The following is a 25,640-nucleotide window of genomic DNA, read 5'->3' on the forward strand; positions in this document are numbered from 1 at the left end:
GTGTTTGAGTGTGTGTGTTGAGTAGAGATACTGGTCCAGGGTGTTGTAAGCCTAGCTTATTCTCAGTTACAGCTACAGGCTAAAACTAGGCAAAAGCTGAAGTCACGCAATATCAGCAGAACTTGAAAAACTCCTGTTATTCCAATTAAGTAACTATTACATTATCATTATAGATTGATAACCCTATTGCCATCCTTGTAGTCACCTGAATAACAGTAGTTCCAGCAGGCATGTTCTCAGCCAGGAAGGCCCTGTATGGGTTTGCATCAAACACCGGCTGGTTGTCGTTCACATCTTGGACCTGGATGCTGACCGACACCAGTGATGCAACATCAGTCCCGTTGTGGCTCCCCTGAGCGATCACATCTATCTGGTACCATTTGGTTTTCTCGTGATCGATGGTCTTCTGCAACAGCAAAGTTCCGCTTTCTTTGTCCAAACTGAACACCTTGTCTTTGTTGCTTTCCACAGTGTTCCCGTTCACCAGGCTGTAAATAAGAGGCATGTTGGAGTTCGCCCTCACTGAGCCGACCTCTGTCCCCACGGGGATGTCCTCTGCAGCTGAGAAGGTGTAGAGAGGCTCTGAGAACTTTGGGAGGGGAATGTCAGGAGAAACCACTTTGAGCTGAACGGGGACTGTGGAGTTATAGAAAGGAAGGCTACCATCGCGGGCTTTGACTTTGAAGTTGAAGATCTTGTTCTCCATGCCGACAAGACTCTCTTTGACGCTCACAACTCCAGTGAAAGGGTTGATCTCGATAATGTCTTCGGTCACTTCTTCAGCTTCATCTACTGTGTAGGTGACGTCTGCATTTTTGCCATCATCTGCGTCATAAGCCATGATTTGAATGACAGGGGAGCCTTTATTTACAGTTGACTGAATTGAAACCTGGTACTCTGACGCTTTGAACTGAGGAACATTGTCGTTCTCATCAATGAGAATAATCTTGACTGTGCAAAAGGCCACTTTTCCGCCGCCATCTTTAGCCATCACTTTGATAGCTATGACTCGCTGGGTGGGGTTTTCTCTGTCCAACGGTTGTGTTGTAACAATCTGCCCATCAGTGTCGATGGAAAATGTATCATCAGCAAGTTTGTTTATGATGGTGTAGTCAACACTGCCAAAAGGCCCGTCGTCAGGATCAATGGCCGCTAACCGGATCACCCGAGTTCCTGCCTCTGCATTTTCAGCGAGCTCTGCTTCATAGATGCTCTGCTTGAAGTGTGGACTATGCCTGTTGCTGTTTATCATGTCAATATTAACTGGTGCTGTTTTCTGAAACACTCCGTCAGACACCGCCACTGTCAGGTTATAGTAAGGATCCAGATTCCTCTTACAGACGTTAGAAAAAGAGATGATTCCTGAGGATTCGTTGATGTTGAAGTAGCGGCCTTTGTTACCTGAGAGGATTTTATACTTGAGGTTATTCAGGTCCCCGGTGTCTGGATCTGAAGCTTGGATTTTGATGACTATGTGGCCACATTTTGCCATTTCATCCAGTGTGGCGTCATACTGGGAGCTGATGAAGTCTGGCGGGTTGTCATTGACATCAGTGATATTAATAAAGACGTGGGCTTCACTACTAAGAGGAACAGTGCCATTGTCAGTGGCTTTGATTTTCAAATGAAAGTGTTTTGTGTTTTCATGGTCCAGCACTTGTTTTGTGACGATCAACCCGGTATGAGGGTCTACCTCAAAGAAATCAGTCTCGTTTCTCTCCGTTTTCACAATCTGGAATGTAAGATCTTTATTTCTGCCAGAGTCCCCATCAGAGGCAAAGAGTTGTATCACAGAGGTGTCGATTGGGAGACCCTCAACAATGGTTACAGGGTATATTAGCTTTGAGAAAACTGGCACGTTATCGTTCACATCCTCTACTTCTATTTCAATGGAGGCCTCAGAGAAAGCTCCAGTCACAGAGTCAGAAGCACGAACTGTCAACACATGCATGGCTTGGCTCTCGTAGTCGAGGAGGTTGGTGACAGTCAACACGCCAGTTTTGAAATCAATGTGAAAATGTTGTGAGGCATTGTCCTCTTCTAGATTGTAGATAAGCCGATATCCCTCTGGATTCCTGGCTTGGACGTGTAAGATGGTGGTGAAGGGAGGGACATTTTCCGGGACTTTCAGTGGATACAGAAGGGTCTGGAAAACTGGGTTGGTTTGATTCCTCACTTGAATACTGAGCTGAGCCATTGTGGTTTGACTGGGCTCACCGTCGTCTATAGCCAAGACCGTCAACACATACTTATTCAGAGCGTCAAAGTCAAGAGGCCTTTGAAGGGATACATCGCCTATGTCAGGATCTATCCTGAAAAGGTCGTAATCGTCCTCCAGCGAGTACATGATGGACCCGTTCTCTCCCAGATCTCTGTCGATGGCAGTTGCTTGATATAAAACATCTCCTGGTTCAGAGGTTTCAACAATCATCATTGAAAAAGGCAAGTTTAGAAACTGTGGAGAGTTGTCATTGACATCCTCTATAAAAACCTTGACCTGTGTGGTAGCTGTCCTAGGCGGTGTTCTCATGTCTTCTACCTTCACCACTAAGTCATAAACATCTTGTTCCTCTCTGTCAAAAGGGATACCAGTTGTTTCAAGAATGCCTGATGTTTGGGAAATCAAAAACTTTCCCACTGGGTTTACCACAGAATATAAAACAGGCTCATTTAAAAAACAACCTAAGGCTTTGAGTGCCAGCAAAGTTTTGACAGTCTTTAGGTTTTCTATAATGTTTACTGAATACACTTTCTGCTCAAATCCAAGATCGCTGACTGTTAAGTTTGTTACGTTGACCTTGACGGTAGTTGAGTCTTTGTAGAGGCCATCAGATGCTTTAACAACCAGTTGGTAAAATGGACTGAATTCAGACTCATTGCTCACAGTGATGACTCCAGTATTGGGGTGAATTGAAAAGGCATTGTGAAGATTACCCTCCGTAATGCTGTATGACACTGCCGAGTCGGCGTCATGAGCCATAACACGCACAACCTCTGTATCTCTGACAGCTGGGAAGATGATGGATGGCTCGTACACTGGCGTGGTGAACTGCGGCGGGCAGTCATTCAGGTCCAGGATGCGAACATTGACCTTGGCAGGCTCTGTTGCATACAGTGACGGCTCCCCTGAGTCCTTTACCTGTACAGTGAAGTGATACTCGGACTTGGCTTCGAAGTCGACTGGTGAAATTAAAGAGATGGTGCCCATACTCGAGTCTATCTTGAAGACGTTCAGGGCCTCCGGTTCTAGGATCTGATACACCAGCAGAGAATTTGAATCTTTGTCTGCATCTGAAGCCTGGATGACCAGAGGGATGTTTCTTTCTCCCATAACCATGCTGTTGATGTGAGCCGACTCACTTATTTGCCCCAGGTACTTCCGCAGCTGAAAAACAGGAGCGTTGTCGTTCTCGTCAATCACGTAGATGTAAACGAGAGTCTTGGACGAAGCTCCAGCCGTGGTGGAAGCTGTAACTTTGAGCTTGTAGGAGGCAGAATTCTCAAAGTCAAGGTGCTTTTGGATTGAAATCAACCCAGTGGAGGGATTGATATGAAATGTACCGTTTGGGTTGCCACTTTCAATCCCGTAATGAACTGCAGCGGGGCTGGAGGCCGAGATGGTGACCACTGGTGTTCCAAGAGGGCTTAATTCACTGATCTCTGTGAGGTATTCATCCGAGGGGAAGGCAGGTGGAGTTTGGTCGGAGATGCGGACGTGGACGTGGACGGAGCAGAGGTCAGTGCGCTGAGGGAAGCCCTGGTCAGTGGCTTTTACTGTCAAGTGGAACTGATCCTGAGGCTGAAGGTCCAGAGGTTTGGAAACACTGATAGAGCCCAGCTCTGGATCAATGGAGAAGATGTTGTCGATATTCCCTGCAGGAAGAAAATACATTTTAAACAAGTTTTAAGTCAAAGGATCAAGAAAACAGCACTCTTGGTCAATATCATTTCTCTAAAATGTTTTACCTGTTTATGCATTAACTTAACATTGTTTTGTATTAACTGGATGTATTACTGGTATATTAACTGGATATTGTGCTCACTTATTTGCAGTGGGTGACAGTTGAATTTGTCTGTTTGTATTTTCCAAAATTCTATCAATCTTATCATTTCTATCCTGGTACAATATGTTTTAGTGATAGACCTTATGTCATAGATTTAAAGGTCTGTAACTGTAATGTTGCATTAACAATACATTTGTTTTTATAACGAATCATTTTACAGACCATTAATCTATTATTCAGTCCTGAAATATTATTTTCTCAATAAGAATAGTTCAACATTTCGAGGAATAAACTAAAGTGGTTGCTCCTTCCGAAGATATAGTCTGACGCTACATCCTCGTAAAATTGTTGTTTTTACAACAAACGTGTTAAAAAATGAGCTTTAAAATTATTATGCATATTCTTTCTGCTGTGAAAGAACTTAACTTATTTAAAGAAGAGAAAGTGCTCTGGAGTTACAATCATCTCACTCTATTGGCCTATTTTCTTTTCTCTAGTTATAAGGGGGAAAGGTGATAAAGGCTGAATTATAACTCTAATCCCAAACAGAAAATGATGGCAGGCAGAGACCCTTTCTTCCCTCAGGCATCATCATTGTGCCCTTGAACCCTCTCCATCAGTGGAGCGATAAGTAGTCGACACCTGATCGCTGCGGATGTGTGGGGCGGCTCCCGGCGGTCTGAATTAGAAAATGGTGGCAGCTCCCAGGTGTGATTATATATAACTGAATGAATGTAAAGCAGAGTGAAGCTGAAAAGGAAGGAAATGGAATAAAAAGCCTTTTTGCTGCTCACCAGAGCTCAGAGAGTAGCTGATGTCGGCGTTGCTGCCCATGTCCTTGTCCAGAGCCTTGACCCGGACGACCTCGGAGCCCGTAGGGGCCAGGTTGGAGATGCTTGCCTCGTAGCGGGTGCTGTGGAAGGCTGGCGAGTGGTCGTTACAGTCCTCCACATGAACCACCACCTTCACAAAGTTTCTCTTCACTGGGATCTCCTGGTCACGCACCTGAGGAGGAGCAAATACATGTTTAAGTGTGTGAGGTGGTAAAAGACTTCTGAAGCTGTCACAGAAAATACTGCTGCACAAAAATAATATGATGTCAACGATGTCAATGTAAAAGCTTATTTTTTAATCATTTATCATTAGTTTGAACAATTGTTTCTAGATTTTTGACTCGATATAATTCATTAATATACATTACACACAGGTCTTCATTAGATTCTATTGTATTCTACTGAGATAATAGCATCGTTAAGATAGACTTAATAATCAATGTCTTATTCATTAAGTGTACTAATGATATATACCATATGTTCATGTCTGAAGACATAACATGAGGTCCATGCCCTAAGGAAGTTAAGGGGGCCTCTCAAAGGAATGAGAAGATGACCTCCACATGGCATAAATTGCCGTGGCGCCATATAGGGTCTGGAAAAGTAAATGTTGATGATTGAAAGGTTGGGTTTCAGAAAGTGTGTGTGTTCATGAACAACTCCTATATAAGGGCTAGATTCTCTTCATTAGTTGGAGCTCTACTTGACTGTGCTTGGAAGCAGGTAGTGTTCTCATAATTATTGATTGTTGTGCAACAAAATAATAATTGTTAAACTGTATCTGTGTCTGTGCTTTATTGATTCCTCTCAATTGTTGTGAGCGATAAATGTCCACGACAGCATCATTACCATAACGATAAGCGTATGAACGGAGATCCTCTCGTAGTCGAGCTGCTCCGTCATCACCAGGACTCCACTCTTTGGGTCCAGATGGAAGAACTTGGTGCTGTCTGGGTGCAGACTGCTGTGGATGGAGAACACCAGCTTACTGTTGCTGTCGCCGTCCTGCGCGCTGATCTGCAGGATGTCCTTCCAAGGGGAGGTGTCCTCAGGAACCCTCACCTTCAACACACAGGAGCAGTGGAGTTATTTTTTAAGGTGGCACAAAAGAGAAAACGTTTCAACTTGAACACAAATTGTAAAGGCGGTCCGGCGAAGAACTGAAATGAATTTTGACAAGAAAATGTTGCGTTAGAGCAGAGCATCGATTACTGTGATGAGTCCGACAGCAGTGACGCTGCTGCCTCGTCTCTGTTGGATGTCCTGATAATTGCAGTAAAACAAACCAGCAGAGGTTGGTGAGAATTCTCATGTGTCTAAATGTAAATTGAAAGTCTAATAGATTTCAAACTAGATTCCTGGGTACCACACACAATCCAGAAATCAATAAAGCAGGGCCTACGGTACTTTTAAACCCTTAGCGCCGGATTGTCGCACATACACATAATAAAACTTGCTCCTTCTCCGAGTCATAACTCACAAATCTGAACACACAGAGAGTGAATTTCACTTCACAGGGAAGACGTGTGTGTCTCTGGTGTCTTTGGGCAGTCGCTTGTTTTCCAATGGGGGACATGGCAGAGAAAGTTTGAGAAAGACTGGTGGAAAGTTAGTCAGCTTGAAAGGTTTGTGCTATAAAGCCCTGAAAAACCCACTTAAGAAGGTTGATCCTTGTGATTATTGAGGGCAAACACACCTGGGTCTCTGACACACCGATAATTATCTGTAAAGAATTCGTTTCTGGTGTTGTTGTCCTGTGAACTCTACTGTTGGAATGGAAATCACTGGATCTGCTTCTCACCTCGTACAGCGGCTGCAGGAAGACGGGCCGATGGTCATTCATGTCCAGCACACGGATGTAGGCCTACAGTTTGGAGATGGAACACACAGGGTTTGAGAAAAAGGATGCTCGACATCGCCAACATTAAATATGGAAAGAAGCAGCGGTTTGAAGCTGCTTTACACGCAGCACCTGAGCCGCTGCTGCTGACAGGATTTAAGATTCAAATTCTAAACCAGAGATTTTCCAACTCAAATGAGGACAGAACAAAGTTTTGGGATGTTTTTGTTTAAAGGTGCAGGTGCAGCTCAGTGGTTGGAATTGAACAGTAACATACTGTAGCTTTTTCAGGGGACTGAGTTTGGCTTCTTAATTTAATATAGTGTGATGTATTATGGTCGTACAAAGTGAAAACGTCATCTTCTGCCATTATTTTGAAATTCCCATGGCCCGTCTGTGTCCCCTCCTTCCTACAGAGCCCAGTAATACAGTCAAATCATATCTTAGTTTCTTTTTGGAAGCATAAACTGATCGTCACATATCGATCGAGGCCCCTGAATATAATATAATCGCTTGGTGGCAGACTTGTTGTGATCTCCCTTTGACTTCCTTGGTCAGATAAACCGCTTTTCCTTCGTTTTTCCTTTAAAGTAGTTTCTGCAAATATGTTTTTCCCAAGTCTTCTGTTCCTAACCTGTGCGGTGGCGTTGTGGTAGCCATCGGTGACCCGCACCGTCATGTTGTAGTTGGAGCGCCGAGCGGCGTCGAGCCGGCGGGCGATCAAGATGGTTCCTGTAGTTCTCTGGATGTCAAAGTCCTTTTCCTCATCACCACCTGAGAGAGAGAGAGACAGGTGAGAGAGAGACAGGTGAGGGAGAGACAGGTGAGGGAGTGAGGGAAAGACAGGTGAGGGAGAGACAGGTGAGGGAGAGACAGGTGAGAGAGAGACAGGTGAGGGAGTGAGGGAAAGACAGGTGAGGGAGAGACAGGTGAGGGAGAGACAGGTGAGAGAGAGACAGGTGAGGGAGAGACAGGTGAGGGAGAGACAGGTGAGGAGAGACAGGTGAGAGAGAGACAGGTGAGGGAGAGACAGGTGTTTCAGACTCTGCAGGTCGAGTTTGACAGCTTGTAGGAACGTGAAGAATTGTTCTGCCTGAGGGGGCGCTGAGATCAGTTGTTAAACTCACCCTGACTCCATTGTTTGAGCAGACTTTTGGAAATGTGATTGTTTTTGTGTAAAATACAAACAAAAATGAAAAAAACTGGTAAATGATTGAATTACAATCTGATCACCTGTCATTTATTGTGTTTTCTCTTTACATTACAGTAGAAATAATGAACCTTTATTTATAATACTTGACCTCAAACATATCGTTGACAGCATTTCTTGTTATTTATTGGCAGACAGGATAAATCTGCGATCCTTTGAAGAAGCATCAGTGAACTCATGCTTCTATTTTATCCGATTATTGAGCGACTGCGTGATGTTTTCTTCTCTCCGCCTAGTTTGGAAACATGCTGTGTTTTATTTGCAGTAACCCTGACACACTCTGCCCGTTTGTTGTTCTCTCCCCCTCCTCTGCTTCCTCTTTTCCTTCTTTCCTTTCCTCCTTCCTCATCTCTTTTTCTCCCCTCTCCCCTCTCCCCTCTCCGCAGCCCCTTGTAGCTTCATGACTGTCTTCTCTCAGCAGGTTGTGTGTTTGTGCGTGAGAAAGGTAAACCTCATGCCTGCTCGGACAGATGGTGTTTATTAAGATATCCACCTTGCACACACACACACAAACACACACACACACACACACACACACACACACACACACACACACACACACACACACACACACACACACACACACAGCGTATCATTGTTGCAGAGTGAAAAGTGGAATAAAACAGTTTGAAATGATTTCCTTACATTAAGGTGTATTTCTGTCAGCTACGCCCTAATGACCGAGCTGAATCACTGCACACTAAGAAGCCACATCTGCTTAACGTATTTACATTTCAACATCACTGGATTGACAGACCAGCGCCCAGGAAATAACACAAAAATAAATAAATAAATCACTTTACTGATCATCTGTAGGAAGATATATCCCTGCCCTGGTTCCATTACCTCTGGGGCCAACTATGCAAAACATATGTTGAACTCCGGGTACTCAGAGGGGAAACGGCAAATGTCATGTTCCACATGAAAGAAAAGATCTTCCATGCAGGAATTTCGCTGACATTTTTATCTCGCTGCATTGTTCCATCCATCTTCTGCGTGTTCATCCGGGTCAGGGCCACGGTGGCAGCAAGGCATGCCGAGAGGCTTCGAGCCCATCAGTCATTTATCAGGCCAGGCCTCGAATTTCCCCACATGCTCATATCTCGCTTAATACGTCTGGTTTTCATTTTAATTCTTCTGCCAGTTATTCTCTTGTTTTCAGAAGGCGGCTGATAAACCGCCGGTACACGACCTGCTGAGCACCAAACAGCAGACTGACAGTTAGAGGTTCTTAGCTGTTGAATGCTAATGATTCGCATTACCTCCCTGACCTTTCCTGAAGACCACCAATTAAGCCAAAAAACACCAAAATCCAATATCGTTGTGTGATATTGATATACCCTCCAGCGCTACGCTCGGAATACAATTCATAGATGTTGGCTCCTCGCAGAAGAAAGAGCATGCTGGGTATAATGAGCACTGCAGCTTTACACATTTCTGTGTAGAATTGTGCTGAGTTTGAACTCTACAAACAAACAACGCATTGTGAACAAGATCTGCTTCCAAGTTCAATATCTTGATCCTCAGAGGGTCAAACTTTGCAGGAATTCCCTTCAGGGTAAGTTGGAATGACCATGAAACAGATACCCTTCGCGGTACAGATACTACTTCCTCCAGTAATTGCTCTAAGTCACAAGGAGCCTCAGCTTCTCAGCTTGTCCCGTGTCGGCCTCAGGGTCTCCTCCAGGTCGACCTGCCTCAACAGCTCCTCAGCAGAGGACGAGCAGCCGCATGTTGTCCTCACGCTGGACAGAGAATCGGACTATTCCTTTAAATTGTAACGCGATCTTGAAATCAGGAGAACATAGCTCTCTTCAAACAAGAACTTCTTCATTCTCACTTATACAACCATATCACCAGGGGACTATGGTCCAATACAAGCACTGAGTAAGTGCATTGAACAGAACAACCAATGATTGGATGTGCCAGGTAGGAACGATTCAGAGTCAGCTTCAATAGACAAGATGTCAAACCCCCGGACCAGGCCAGCAATCTAGATGTAGTCCTGGACTCAGACCTGTTGTATTTAAACGTCCTTTTATACTGTGTCTCATGCTATTGATGTCAAATCCTGTGACGAGGAAACCCTGTTGGATTCAGACCCAGAGACGCCTGAACTCATCAGATGCTCAGCAGAGAGCCAGAGCCTCGGACCTGCAGGTGCTGACCCTCATCCGGACCACATCACACCCAGCTGGGACCCGCTCTGGCACACAGATCACAGTCTAGTGCAGCCGGAGGGACTTCCTTCCACACGCAGCAGAGACTCGCCTGCTCTTTCATATCCTGTTGATGATGTTCTGTTTTCTGTGACACATGTTGTGTTTGTGCAGAGGGACCGTTTGAGTTATTTTGACTCAAACGAGGGAAGTTTTAATTTGTCTCTCTGAGGTGTCTCACGGCTCGATAGGCATCTGGGTTCTGCTGCTGGAGAGGAGGAAGGTAAAAGCGGAGCGATGAAAGCCTGATTATATCTGCGTGGGAGAGCAACCCTGGCTGTGACACAACAAAAACCCTCATCTGCCAACGAGATGAGGATCATTTAAATGCCTCACTATCATCAAAGTGTGAATGACAACAGTGGGTGGAGTCTCATGTGGAAGACATGAGGAAGAGGAAGGAAAGAGAAGAAGCTGCTGATGGTTTAACGTCCATCAGTGATAATTACTGAGTTATGTGGGCGGACCACACGGGGAGGAACACGCTGCATAATGATCCACAACTATCACTGTCAGAGCTGCACTGCACACATGGAATACATATCAAACTACTGCACATCAGTACACATTCATATTTCAATTCCATGATATTTAACATGAGACTTACATGCACTTTACTACGTTTATGTTAAAGCTGCAGTTCATTGTTTCTTTGAAGTTATTGGTGTGGTTAGGGGAATATTACACGTGATAATAGATGAATAGGCATCTTTCTTTAAAATAAACTGCCAGAATTACACCATTTATCAAAGCCAGAAACTGTAAACCGTAAACAGTCCTTAAATATGTGACGAACGCTTCAGTCAGGAAATATACAAAGCTTGAAATGGACACTTGATTCTACAGGTCACATTTAAAAATGTGCCTAAAATAAAGCGGTTGCATGAACTGCATCCTGTAAAACAGACTGAATTATTGGGAAGCCATGACTGACAGAGCTACAGTCATGTGACAAAGATTCAGTGAAACGTTGAGTGGACGAGCAGAGAGGAGGAGAAGGTTGTGAAACAAGAAACCTTAAAGCCTGCTCGGGAGCGTTAACGATGACTTGTTTGTAGTTAGTGTGATATCGTACTGCCAGGCTGCTCAGGTTCAGGACTCTTCTGTCTTATGACATAATGCAACACACACATGTCATCCGGCGTCAGCAGCTACGGGACAACTGAACGTCCCCGCAGGGATGCAGAGTGTCTGCTGTGTTCCGCTGGGTTCTGGCACGGATCGAGCTTGGCACGGCAAACCGAACAGGAGGAACCCTTCTGCACACGCTGCCCCGTCTGCCAGGAAACCGTCTGGCAAATCACGATGTGTTCTCCAGAGGAGGCTCGAAGAGAATGAGACGACGACACGTCCGGAGTCACGGGGATGCTTTCCACTTCGACTACGAAATATTGTCACGCCTTTTATTTTTCATAAAGCCCTCGATGACCGTCTCATACCGTCCAGGGGCTGAGAGCAGCCGGGGAGGAGGAGGAGGATGAGGAGGGGAGAGCAGGAATGGCCAGTCGTCCCTCCTGTGGGGATCTGGCAGGTGATGTGAGGCAGCACGCTGCTGATTCATCCTCACAGAGAGAAAACGTCCTGCTCATCCCGCTGACACCAAGACCTTTATTTCCTCTCCTCCTCCCCCGTCTTCTCTCTATTCATCCATCACTACAGGAACACTTAAGCTTCTGTGATGCCAAGGTTTATGATTTAATCCATCTTTTGTTTGCACGTATTTATGTTTAGTCTATCAACATCAATCCTTTCAATCCTTCTTCTCTCACATACCATGTATAAGCCTGCAAGGCCGCTGAGCGAAGGTCAAGGAATGAACTGGTAATTAAATATTGTGCATACTTGTAAGATGAACACATAACTCATAAATAACATAAATCCTAAAGATGCAGCAAGATTGTGAAGACATAAATAATGACCAGGGAACACAATCTTTCTGACTGGTTACTAGTAATAGTTGTGTGTGTGTGTTCATGTGCATGTGGGTGCACGCGCTCTGTATATACTTGATATGAAGGTGAACGAGGTCAGAGTGATGGTTCCACCTCACTGCTTCTGAACGTTACATTCACCTGTAAGGCTCGTCAACAAGTCCCGTCTGTGATTTTCTTTCGAGTGTCTTTCCAAAAGATGATATGATCATCGGTCACTTCAACGCCCTTTGGACTCCCTCAGAGCTTTGCACACCAAAGCCGGGTCACCGTGTTTGTTCTGTGTTTTACCGACCAGACCACGAGGAGGGTTTGCGTAGTTGTCCTTTAATATGAGCTCTGATCATCTCCTTCGATCATCAACAGTAAGCATCGGGTGCTGCGATCCGGATCAAAGGTTCAGGGAAAACCTCCACATATAAAATAACTGATGTTATACAAGAGTTCTGGTGAACTGACACAAAGGATTCTGGGAAACAAGCAAAGGTCAAGCGGCTGATTAAGTTTTTAAAAAGTGATTTGATTCAAATCAAATAAATGTCAGGATTTAATAGCAAACTAACCCTCACCCTGAGAGGAGTGAGATTAAAACAATCCAGGTGTTAAATACCTCATGTTCTAACAGGGACTAAATCATGTTTAGTTAAACGTCTCCACACACTCACAGGTACACATAGTGTGTGTGGGCAGGTTTACCTGTCAGATAGAATGATAGATTAACACAGGAGAGAAAACTATCTATGTCAGTCTAAGAAAAGTAATCACCAAAAGTAAAGAAAATACATGTTCTTCCTTTCCCTCGTGTTGTGGTCACCGCCCTGCTCTTTAGAAATGTCTCCTGTGTGTATAGAGGCTCATGTGGATGGATGGTGGCTGTCAGCTGTTTGAGTTCTCCAGGGAGAGCCGGCGCTCCACAAGTCAGCACCTCCTCCAGTGGCAACATGTTAAACATCACTTCAATGATACGGATGTGATTCCACGCTGATCACTGAACTCTGATTCAGCTGCTCTTCCTCTTATGTTTCTGTTCTTTATTGTCAAATAATAAAAAATAGGGTTTTACATTCATCCTTTGTCTTGTTTTAGTGATCATTACCCTTATTTAGTTTATTCTGTATTCCTCACCTGCACAGCAAACGGCCTCCGATCAATACCAGTGTGTGTGTGTGTGTGTGTGTGTGTTAGTTTATCCTCACCTATGATATCGAACCACTTCAGCCGATGCGTCCCCTCCGTCATGATGATGCCCACCATGTGAGTGACAGGCTCCGTTTCCATGACAGCAAAAGTGAAGTGGGGCTCGTCAAACGTGATTGGCTCGGCGGAGGGCGGCGGGAGGGCGATCCACTCGATGTCGAGTCTCGCTTTGGACGAGCGTGACGGGCTGCCCTGGTCTGTCGCTTTGATCTGGAAGTTAAATGAACATTTTAATGAGTGTTTGATGAAAAATAGAGCCGGAAGACAATTAATCTTTAGTCTTTGTTCATTTTTACTACTTTTTTACAGATTTACCTCCACAGAATGTTTCATCCATTTAAAATAGTTTTATGTTGAATATACATATTCAGAATAATGGTGAGAAAAGGAGTTTCATAATAAAGTAAATAAAGACTTTTATCGTTTAAATGGTATTTGTAAAGTTTCATCCCAGATTTATGAATTTATGATTTTTTAAGTGTTCCTATGTGTGTTTGCTATTTGTCAATGACAGCTGTGAGCAGTTGTGTGTATTCTATAATAATAATAATAATAATAATACATTTAATTTGTGAAGCGCCTTTCCTAGCTAAAATCGATCTCAAGGCGCTAAATTCTCCCTAATGTGTTTTTGTATGACCACAACACATATTCAAATAATACACAAAGTGGCTTTAAACTTTTACCTCCAACAAATACTACAACACCAAATATGGATTAATCCACCGATGAATATAGTCCCCAAACAAATGCATAATGTCCTCCTGTGTGTTTGATAAGAACTACAGATGTGTGCTACACGCAGGGAAGTAAAGAGAGACGGTCTGACACACAGATGTGAAATAACAGCTGCGTCGCCCTTAAGTTTTCTGTAAAGCTCCACATCCAGAGAAACAAACTCAAAGACTGTTCTGTACGTCAGCGGAGGAGGGACAACAGTGTTGATGTTTCTGAGCTTCTCTCAGAGTGATGACAAGGACTGAGGCTCTCGATGAGGTGTTAGTGAAGTGCCATTCAGGGTAATTTAGCCTCTTTGGCAGCACTGCTGGGGCTCGGTCACAACGTTAAAGTCTTCACACCTCCCGTAGAGACACGCAAATGAACTCTTCAGAGAAAGTATTTACCTTTAAGCCTTTTGTAACACAAGTTCACGCTTGCTGAAAGACAGGAGACACATTTGTGCTTCACACTCCGTGGGTGTGTGTAACAGATTTGGTAACAAAAGTGCATGAAAATCAAGTTTTAACCTTGTTAACATGTACATGCTGCGTGCTACAAGATATGTATGATATCATTAGCGTAACACTACGGGGGAAACGAGATGTTATGTGTATTTGGTGGTAAAGTAGCAAAACGAGAACTTGTAAGTCTTCATGTATTACCAAAGGATCTGAAAATCAGACAGAGATGGGAGCAGTTTGGGTGACAAAACTTATATTGAAGCCCGACACGGTTCCATCCATTTATCCTGGCGGCACGGCGAGTATGAGCCAACATGTACTGATTTGCATATTCATATCTTTGCGCATAATGAGGCAAAAGTGTTAGATTTAGAGTTCTATGTAAGAGACTTTATGGCATGAAGAGATTTCGTAGAACTTCATAATATTTCATTTTAATGAACAATTTCTTCGGGGTTTAATGAACTCACAACTCTAAATGCAGTTCAGAACACGCACCGTGAGAATGCTGTAGTTTCCCGGCCAGAAATCCCCATGCGACGTCACCACGCCCGTCACCGAGTCAATCTCAAAACTGTCGTCCTTGTTGTCTTGGAGCTTGTAGGTCACCACGGCGTTCGAGCCCTCGTCGTCGTCACGGGCGATCATCCTGCAGACTTCCCGTTGACCCGCCTGCTGCTGCTGCTCAGGCAGCTTGACGTGGACGAGCTTGTCGGTGAACTTTGGTAGGTTGTCGTTGGCGTCTAGAACTCGGATCACGACGGTGGCAGTGGAGCGCAGAGATGGAGATGCATTGTCTGAAACGATTACCTGAGAATTAAGACGAAAGAGGGTTAAGATCATAACTCATATATTATTTTATAAGCTTTAATGCAATACAAAAACACCTTTCTTCCTAGAGTAATGTTATAGCCTCAGTTTTAAAATGTAATCAGTTTATTTTCATTTCATTTTCATTCATAGGGAGGCAAGCTCGCTTAATATCTTCAAAAGTAAGCTAAAAACATATCTCTTTACTTTAGCCTTTTGATAGTGATATTTTATATCTCTTAACTTTAGCCTTTTAATAGTGATATTTTATATCTCTTTACTTTAGCCTTTTAATAGTGATATTTTATATCTCTTTATCTTAGCCTTTTAATAGTGATATTTTATATCTCTTTATCTTAGCCTTTTGATAGTGATATTTTATATCTCTTAACTTTAGCCTTTTAATAGTGATATTGTATATCTCTTAACTTTAGCCTTTTAATAGTGATATTTTATATCTCTTTACTTTAGCCTTTTAATAGTGATATTTTATATCTCTTTATCTTAGCCTTTTAATAGTGATATTTTATATCTCTTTACTTTAGCCTTTTGATAGTGATATTTTATATCTCTTTACTTTAGCCTTTTAATAGTGATATTCTATATCTTTTTTGTTGAAGGGCCACAGGGGCCCATTGTTGATCTCATACTTTCAAAATATGGCCCTGATAGTTTCAAACATTTACAAGAATGTTGTGCCAATGTTATTTTATACTATTTTAATTCTGCTATTTTTATAATGGTACTTCAGACTCATGTACATCAACACTGTGATTATTGTTCTGTAAATGCTCTTATTCTGTCTAATCTTGTACTAATTGTTATGTTTTGCTGTGATTTTGCTGTGAAGCACTTTGGGCTGCAATTCTTGTATGAAAGGTGCTATACAAATAAAGCTTATTATTATTATTATCCCTGGTGTTTATTTTATTTATATTTACTGACGATATTTTTTGACATTTTATTATTTTATTGTTGTTATATTTAATCTTTTTTTCTTTGAGCTGCATGTTTGTAAGGAAGATGCTATATAAATAAGTAAAGTGGAGTTAATTAGGATTAATCAATGATGAAAATAAATGTTACTTGCAGTTCTATCGGGAGTATTTACCCCCGGCTTTGACCTCAGGGCCCCGCGCTGTTCATACTTTGACCTTACATAATAAAACTCATGTAGCTCCGTTAAGTAATCAATACACTGTTTATGATTGGATAGTAAATTAATGCACCGGTAATTTTCTTTGAGATTTAAAATGACTTTTATTTTGAGACATGTCTAAAAGTTTTGCCGAAGCCCAATAAGAAATCATTCATTTTGGTTTCATTGTAAGACTAAAAGTTTGTCTTCCTGTTTGTGTTGCACACAACTGTTCTCAGAGCTGCAGTGCGTCTCGTCTCCTGCTGTCAATGCAGAAGTGTTTCCTTTGCTAACATTGATTTTTTCTTGACTCAAAAGGATTTTTTAAAAAGACGCTCTTACTCTGAAGCCAAACCCTGAGCCGACCCTATTAAAGCTTACTGAAATATTACAACTAGAAGAACAACAAATAGACATTTAAACATTTTAAAGCTTCAGGCACAACATATTACTCATAGTCTCACCTCGATACTGTGTTCTGGTTTATCCTCCCGATCCAAGGCTGAGAGAGTGCTGATAACACCTGCACACACACACACACACACACACACACACACACACACACACACACACACACACAAAAAGAAAAGTGCAGTGAGTCTCAATCCTGGGAAGTGATGGAGCTAATTACACCTAAACAAACAAACACCGACAGACAGACAGGCAGACAGACAGACAGGCAGACAGACAGTTAGTTCTCAGAGTGCTCCTGCGTCCGTTATTGTAGGTGTGCGTGTTTGTGTGTGTGGTTTAGGACAGTAGCAGAGCTGAACAAACACATTGTGGTTTATAGATGGTGTTTGTGCTCCTCTATGTGTTTGTGTAGGAGGTCGACCTTAAACACTCCAGACAAAGTCGTCCAAATCGATATATTCCGAGAGTGTGTTCGGAGCAGGGCAACAGTTTTCTGCTGCCAAACACTAAAACTTGGCAAATAATTGTTAAAGTTTTAAGAGCTTTATCTTCATATGAACTACAAGTCATTGGCTATGAAACTCTGCTCATTAAATATGTATTAAAACAAGGAAAGTAATAGTAAAACGAGAATCAAAGGCAAACGTATTTTAAAAAGTGATGGAAGACAGTATTTCAAAAGAATAAACGGAATCATTTCATCCAGACTTTGAATCCAGTCAAGATGTGTCTACTAAAACTGTCATTTCATCATCAGAACAAACAACAAGAGATGAACACACACATACTAACAACACAATAAAGTTAAGCTAATTAATTATCTATCTGGAGCTTTCAGTAGCATCTCGTGATCTTCCTCGGTGGGTTGAGCTGATGAGAGGACCTTTTGTTTTGCAATACTAATATTTCCAAAGTCAAGAATGAACTATAAAGCTCAAGTTAAGGACAATGTAATACTATTAAAAACAATAGAACTCCGTCACCACAGATACAGAAACATCTGGCGTTCAGTGGTGCTTACTTAAGAGTGAGATGAGACATGACAGGTCTAAATGATTCTGAACACGTTAAAGATCTCAGAGATCTCAGATAAGCAGTAATTGCAGGTGTGTTGCAGGATCTCACTTCGCACAGAGCGCCGCTCGTGATTTATCCCGTGAATGTCGCCACAGACACTCGGCGTGTAATACTGCGCTAGACTGACGAGAAGCAGCGGGGGAAAGCAACACAGGCTCGACTGGCTGAGTGGCGGTTTGGTGAATCATCCTTTATGTCTGGACCGCTAACAGCGTGTTTGTTTCTGATACAGTAGACTATGTGGCTCAGCAGGTTCTTCACACACATGTGGCTGCTGTGCCGTTGTGTGTGTGCTGATTCCTCACCTCAGACCAACAGTTTCACCTGCCAGGGGAACTTCTGTGTAAACAGAATTATGGTGTTTTCAGCTCCTGTGTTGGCTTGTTGCAGAGGAGTTAGAGAGGAATGTTAATAATTAGTATTTACTGCAAAACAATCTCGGGCATCATAATGTTTTAATAAAACTGGATCCATACCGAATGTGTTCATAAAAGTATAATTATTCCTCTTTTAACTTTTAATAAAGACACTTTTAAAGCTCACACTTTGTTGTATTTTGATTCATTTTGATTCCTATCATCTTTTTTTCTGCAGCCGTTAGTCAATTTCCTCATTTTGACCTCATGTCATCTCAATCCCTGTGAAGTGTTTCAGTGGCGTTAATACAGCAGCGACACTCGGGCTGCTGGCTGCACACTGACAGGGGCAGGTGGAGTGTGTGTGTGTGTGTGTGTGTGTGTATGTGTGTGTGTGTGTTTATCCCCTTTCACACTAATGCAAGGACTGAGGAAAACCCTCATCTGTATTGCTGGTATGAAAAGAGAGGTTTTATGAGAATCTGACGCTCCTCAGCTTTTGAAAAGCATGAAGATCAGAAACAATTAGTCGATGACAGAGAAATAATTGGCAGCAATTTTGATAATAAATGTATCTTTTCAGTCATTTTTTTAAGCAGAAATAGTCAAACTATTCAAATATTCTCTGATTTTCTGTCATTTATTCTTGTTAACTTAATGTTACGAACAAAACATCTGAAATAAATCTGTTGATTTAACTTTTCATGAGACAAAATAAAGTAAGACAGCTGAAAGAGTTTATATCGTTAAACCTTCACAGGGTACGAATGTGGAAAACGTTTTCACAGTCAAACATGATTTTTTGGTTTAGTTGTGGATATTAAAATTCAGAGGAAAATGATCTGTTGACAGAAACATCTAAAAGTCGACAGATACAACTTGTACAACTATAAAAGAATCACAGTGTTTCAGTGTTTCAGCGTTTCAGCAGGTTGGTTTCTGTTAGGCTGAAGGCCAGGTGTACACAGGTGTACAAACGGGCAGAACTCCAAGTACAATGCAAATCTTCCCCCACTGTTCATTCTCACGTTTTAATTACACTAAGTGTGAGTAATGTTTGGGGCAGAATGTAAAGCACATAGTTGGGATCGATCCAAGAGGCTTCGATCAATGTGTAGGAAAACAAATAGTGAGAACGGGTGTTAGTGCTGAGCCTTCGTGTTATTATTCTAACTGTTGTTGATGCATTTAATGCACTTATTCAACACGTGTCTTTAATCCACATTGCTCTTTAAGCTGATTTGCTCAATTTGGCTGGACGACGAGTCCTTCTCATTCTTTTATGCAGGCGGGCTGATGGAGCGCTGGGTCCAACCTGTGTACGATCCGGGGGGGTCGACTGAATCACATTGAACCTCTAATGCATCAGTAATAATAATATGCATAATGGAATACTTTGTCTCTCTCTACCTGTACGTAGTTAGGGGTGTGAATTACTCTTCTACCTCTACACCTTGGTATTACGTCTCTGTTATCTTGCACACTTTCTTTTGACATTGTGTGTGTGCAAGGCCGACACGTTCATACGTATGCAGACGGCGTGTGCGGACGCTTGTGGACACGGACGAGCCTAAGGGCAAAACTTGAACAGGTGTACTTGTCGCAGAGCAAAAAGAGGATTATTTGAAAATCACAACAATGTGAGCATGTGTAATGTTCTTCTCACAGATTAGTGTAGAACAGAGAGAGGTGTTTGGGGGAGGGGGGAGCTTCTCTCTGGAGACAGCTGAGGTTCTGGTGCAGTGAAAGAGTCTGCAGAGGGTCATTCAGGCCTTTTACGAGCGTGCAAACAAGCCCTGCTGGGAGGACATTATGAGGACAGGTGGGGCACGTTAGAAAGTGTGCTTTTGTCATTAGTGCTGACATGGGAATCAGGGAGAACGCCGGGTCTCTCCCTCGTCGTCTGTTTTCACTCAGCCGTGCTGGACTGCTGTCAAAACCATGTGAAGGTAAACGCCGTTGTCCGGCGTGTCAGGGCCTGGTTTGTTTGTTTCACGACCACTTGGTTATTCTGCAGCGGCTACTTCGCAGCTTTGTTTTTGTTTAAATGTATACTTTATTTTACTCAGCGAGCCCCTGTCACAATCACATTTGCAAGGGAGGCGTCTTAAATGATTTCTGAGCAACAGTTCAGCAATGTCAATGAGGGAGGGGGAAGAAGAGTCGGGCGCACAGAGCGAGTCAAACGTTTTAAGATTTCAAGGCAGCGGTCTAAATTCACTCGGGAAAGTTTAGACAGAGAATTTCTTTCTTGAACTAAGAATACAAAATGACTTCTTCAATGATAAACGTATGCAAATCAAGTTGTGTCTGTAAACAAGCTCCGGAAAACAGCAGCAACAGCCCAATTATTCACTAATTGCGAGAGCGAATACACTAAGCTTGCACCCTGGGCCTTAAAGTGCCCCTCGTTATCGGATCACACCATCTGATCTGACCTGAGATGGGAAACACTGCGTCTCGTCTGCATGACTTACTAGTTATGTTATCTGATCATTGCAGCCATTCTGAGGGAAAACTTTCTCAAGGTGAGCGCAGACACAGAATGTGAATCTTAAAAGTCTGAGCAAATGTTTACAAAGTCAGTGGAAAGACAGACGGATGTGCTTCATGTGGCGCTAAAGGAAGCAAAGACACTCGAGCTTCAGTTGAAAATGTGAAAGATTTTCTATTATCCTACATTTATAAAGGAGTGAAACAAATAATGAAGCTGCGGTTATTATATTTCTTCTCATTGTCAACAATCCATGAAAAGATTAAACCCAACGATGTGTTCGTCAAGATGTTGCTCAATACTTTCTGACGTCTCTGTTCAGTAATTTATTAAAATATCACTTTAATGAGCTGTGTGTGTGTGTGTGTGTGTGTGTGTGTGTGTGTGTGTGTGTGTGTGTGTGTGTGTGTGTGTGTGTGTGTGTGTGTGCACGTTCATGGTAACTCTGATCTCTATGGCACAGATGAGAAATGTTTGCAACAGGAAGAATAATGTAATATAAGCAGCTTAATGATAAACTGTTCTCAGTTTGTGGCTTGTAAATATTAAATATTAAAAACAGAAAATAAAGCAGAACAAATAGAATATAGTTTAATATATTTTAAGGATCTTAGAGGCTCTGCAATAATCTTTAGGAATTTTCTGTTGCAAAATGCTAATGAATCGGCCAACAAGCTCTGAGACACATCCTGAAACCTGCGCTGAACTGAAGCCGAGAGATGCTGACGTTCGGTCATTGGGCGGCTCGTTCTCTGCAGCACAAACTACAACAGCTCAATAAAAACATATTGGACAGGATTTCATTTTGCTCGGAGCACATCCTTCCCTGCTGAGACTTCTTTAAGGTTGAATCAGATGAACAATGTATTAAGTATATACACGCTTCAGGAGGGTAAGAGCTCAAACAGCTGTGAGTCATCTCATCCTGTCCAGGCACGAGAGGTTTCTACAGCAGCCAGCGAGCTGCACATTAGTAATAGTGGGTTCATTTGTGAAAATAAGACAAGGTGGATCATGTTCTACAGATCGGGTTTCAACACCACTGCAATGTAATTCAAAGAATCACAATCCTCACGTACACGATCTGTGAACGCTGATATCAGATATGCGTTGTATTATTTGTTGTCTTAATGGTTTTTGCACCACACATGCAAAATTCCATTTAGATTGAAACCCTGTGTCCTAAAGTATGTGGACACGTTACTTAATATTACACTCGTGGGATTGTTGACCATGCAATTGTGCATTAATGTGCATTAAAGGGCTGCAGTTCAAGACACAAGAGCTTTAGAGAGTTCGGGATGCAAAGAGCTGATGCTCGTCCGATGCTGGCGGAAATCACTGGATCAGATATCGGAGAAGGCAAAAGTATATATAATCCGATAGGATCCATTAGCCCAAACTATCTGTCAACAACCGCCATTGAGGTACCCGCTCCCTAAATTGTATTGTATGACTGACTCATGTTGTCAGATTGGTATCGGTATTATCAGATAATCTAGGTAGCGGTATGCGATATGCAAAAGTGGTACAGAGCCATTCCTAGTTGGGACGGGGTCATCCCAGTCGAGGTCAGAGCTCTGTGCGGGCCCGCCAAGTTCTTCTACACCAAAACAACGATTTCTTCATGGAGATGGCTTTGTGTACGGCTGTATTCATGTTGAAACAGGAAACACAAACTGTTTGTCTAAACTATCATTGTTTTAACTATCAAAGCTTTAACGGGACCCAAAGACCAAAACCTGTCTGAGTTTGTCCACATACATTTGGCCTTGTAATGTCTTTCTGGAGACAGTGTTGTTTTAATTGTAGTTTTTCAGTTCCTTTTTACTGTTTCTGACAGTTTTAGAGTTTAGCCTTTAGTTTGCGTAATCAGTTCACTTATTCTCTGACGTTTATGTGGTTAGTCATGTCTTTTCTTGTGGCACCAGTTCTGTGTCATTAAGAACATTGATTGTTATTCTTTATTCCTATTATTATTTTATGAGGACCCATGGAAGACTAATTCTCACCCAATATGAGAATAAAGAATCCAGTTGAGCAGCTTTTCTCTATGAATCACATCCTCATTAAGAACACCTCAGTACAGCTGTACATCCTCAGAGTAAAAAGCACACACAGACACAATAACTCTTTTCAACCAAACACATTTTTCATCCTGTGCTTGAATACATTCTACATGAAAGTCAAATACACGAAAATGACTTGTTTTAATGCGAAACTCTCCGGCTGTTTCAACACCTCCTGTCCTCCCCGCCTCTGTGTGACGCTTCTCCACTAAACACAGCTCGCCCTCCGTCTGTAATCCTTTGGCACACTGGCTTTAGGGCAAGGACAAACACCAGAGCTACCTGGAGATTATATGAAGAGGACAGGGCTTGTAGCAGCTTGTAGCAGCTTGCAGCGTCAAAGCTAATGCTGCACTAATTTGCCTGAACATCAAAGTCCGCAGCAGATGACTCAGTTGCAACTGTCAAAGATTAACATGCAAATACCTGAAGGGGAGTTACAGGCCTTTACTAACCCTGCAAGTTTTGCTTTTTCTCCAGAAATCCTTTCAGATCACAGATGAGTGACTTTGTGAGCGACCTCTGAAGGTGTTTCTCATTATGAAGTTTCATTTTCAGCTTTGTCCTATCTGTGACACATCCAGGTTTCTGCATGGCTAGCTCTGCTCAGACTTGCAACAGTGCATTAGGACAAATCACTCAAATCAACCATCCTTTGTGGGAAATAACTCGCTGTTGGGTTTTACAGCTGCAGTTATGCCCCTGAACGTAAATCTGCCATGGGGACATGGTGACACGTACAGGTATGTGGAAGCAATTTGTGAAAGAGAAAGCATAGAGGCCCTCCACATGTTTTATATTCACATGGGGAGTTTGAATCGAAATGTAAATCAATCACAATGGAGCGAGCTGCCTATGAAATGAGAGGATGATCCAATTACATCCTATATGCCAGAGTAACTGTATATCTACCTGTTCAGGGCCGAACATTAAAATATTTACACCTAAAGCGCTGTCAGGGCCAGAGGGCAGGTTGGGCCACACACAAACCACACATTCAAAACCCATTACAGTGACCTACAATGCTGTTTGGGTGTGGACCAAAGGCCAGAACGAAGAGAAAAGCAACATTTTAAAACTAGAATTACTGCCTTGTAGTTGTATGTCTTGACCAACCAGTCAAGTTGCAGTTTACATCCATGTTTCTACAAAATATACAGCATTTTATCCTAAAATGTGTGTAAAATTGTCATAATCAGCATATACATTCTTGAGTTATGGCCAAAAACATGCTTTGTGAGGTATCAAAATCTAATCCGTTAATCCTTACATGCAAGACGACGTTTGTGACAAATTTGAAGAAATCCCCTGAAGGCATTCCTGAGATAACGTTCACAAGAAGGGGACGGATTGACGGCAACCTGATAACGTTATGCCTCCAGACACATGAAGCATTAAAATCCCCGTGTAAGTGTAGACTAGGCCTTTACTTTACAATGAAAGCCTTGTGCTGTAACGGCAACATGTCAACTTATGTTGATTCCTGAATATCTTTTAGTAAAATAGAAAGAAAATCTACACAATAAATGAGAATTACATGTTTGTCAACTGTTTAAAGAAGGTGACTTGCAATACCACTGGAAGCCAGTACATGTTTTGCCATTGTTGACTTCTATAGCAGACCATTTTTCTTCTCATTCACTCTTAATTAATTACCTGTTGTTGGATCCACATCGAAGAACGTCCGGTGAGATTCTAGCATCTGGAAGGAAAGCTTCCCCTCAGAGGAAGTGTCCGCGTCTGTGGCCGACACCTGGACGACGGACTTGACCGTGCGCACGTTCTCCTGGACGGATGCAAAATACACCGGCTGAGAAAGTTCTGGAGCGTTATCGTTTACGTCCAGGACCTCCAGGAAGACGTGAGTCCAGGACATCAGAGGCTCGGTCCCCAGATCAGTGACGTATACAGAAAGCCAGTAGTGCGGTATCGTCTCGCGGTCCAACTTCTCTGTCGTACGGATCACACCTGAGACACGTGAAAGGGCGGGGAATTAGGAATTACTGTTCAGAGAAGCAGTTTAAACCTGCTGATGAGGAATGCATCACTTATCATTTTAATCCATTTAAAATGTATTAACTTTAACCATCCGGACGGATTATCAATCAACATGACTTTCATCTAGTTTACGTCAGCATTCTTAAACGTCTGGATTGGCACATTTGTGTTGCCAAAACAAATCTAAAATTCCTTTAGCATACAAGAAGCTGGAGACCACAAGTCAGATATGGTATGCCGGGGGTCTAAAAGCAAGGGAAGTCGACTTTCCTGCACATAGTTTCCTTCAGAAGTAGTTTAAATTTGGACACCCCGAGGCAGAGCTTGGAAAAAAAGACACGACACAGAAAAGGAGATAAATTTCAGAATGGTTCCATATGACAGAAAACTCTATTTGCCCTGATTTTATCTGAGCTTTAAGTGCAGCAGCAGACTAATGGAATGTAGAACAAAATGTTGAGAGGTCGCAGGGTATCCTCCGCAAAGGATATGCTGATGGGAAAATAGACAAACCGCCTTGAAACAGCTCAGAGGAAATATGGTCACGTTGCATAACTACATGAGGAAATGAAATGAATTGCTGTAAAGACTTTCTGACAACATGGTGTAGGCATGTCAGTGTGCTGGCTTACAAAAACTTTACTGGGCGACGTTTATCTGCATTTTAAATCATGGTATTCAACCTGAATCTGACCTTTGACCTGCCTACTACTGAATACTGCTGCCGCTCATTCATTGCAACACACATCTAAATCATAAAAAACACACTATGTTCAGATTGTAAGGTCATTTTTGACCTTGGAAACAAGAGTTGGCAAAACAATCTCACTCATCTTAGTAGATGTTTCTTGTAAAATACATTTTGCCCA

The 25,640-nt window shown here is 42.5% G+C and overlaps 1 protein-coding gene across 1 annotated transcript in view; it reads right to left on the bottom strand.

The window, feature by feature from the left end:
• fat2 (FAT atypical cadherin 2) overlaps positions 1 to 25,640 on the bottom strand; it is a 71,759-nt gene that overhangs the window by 42,321 nt on the left and 3,798 nt on the right. The window contains 9 exon segments of the mRNA XM_029441868.1: positions 206 to 3,873; positions 4,799 to 5,009; positions 5,687 to 5,899; positions 6,639 to 6,701; positions 7,312 to 7,451; positions 13,234 to 13,444; positions 14,914 to 15,225; positions 16,828 to 16,886; positions 24,430 to 24,741. Coding sequence (XP_029297728.1) covers positions 206 to 3,873; positions 4,799 to 5,009; positions 5,687 to 5,899; positions 6,639 to 6,701; positions 7,312 to 7,451; positions 13,234 to 13,444; positions 14,914 to 15,225; positions 16,828 to 16,886; positions 24,430 to 24,741 — 5,189 coding nt within the window.

Source organism: Cottoperca gobio, chromosome 10 (assembly GCF_900634415.1).
Source record: "Cottoperca gobio chromosome 10, fCotGob3.1, whole genome shotgun sequence".
NCBI classification, from domain to species: Eukaryota; Metazoa; Chordata; class Actinopteri; order Perciformes; family Bovichtidae; genus Cottoperca; species Cottoperca gobio.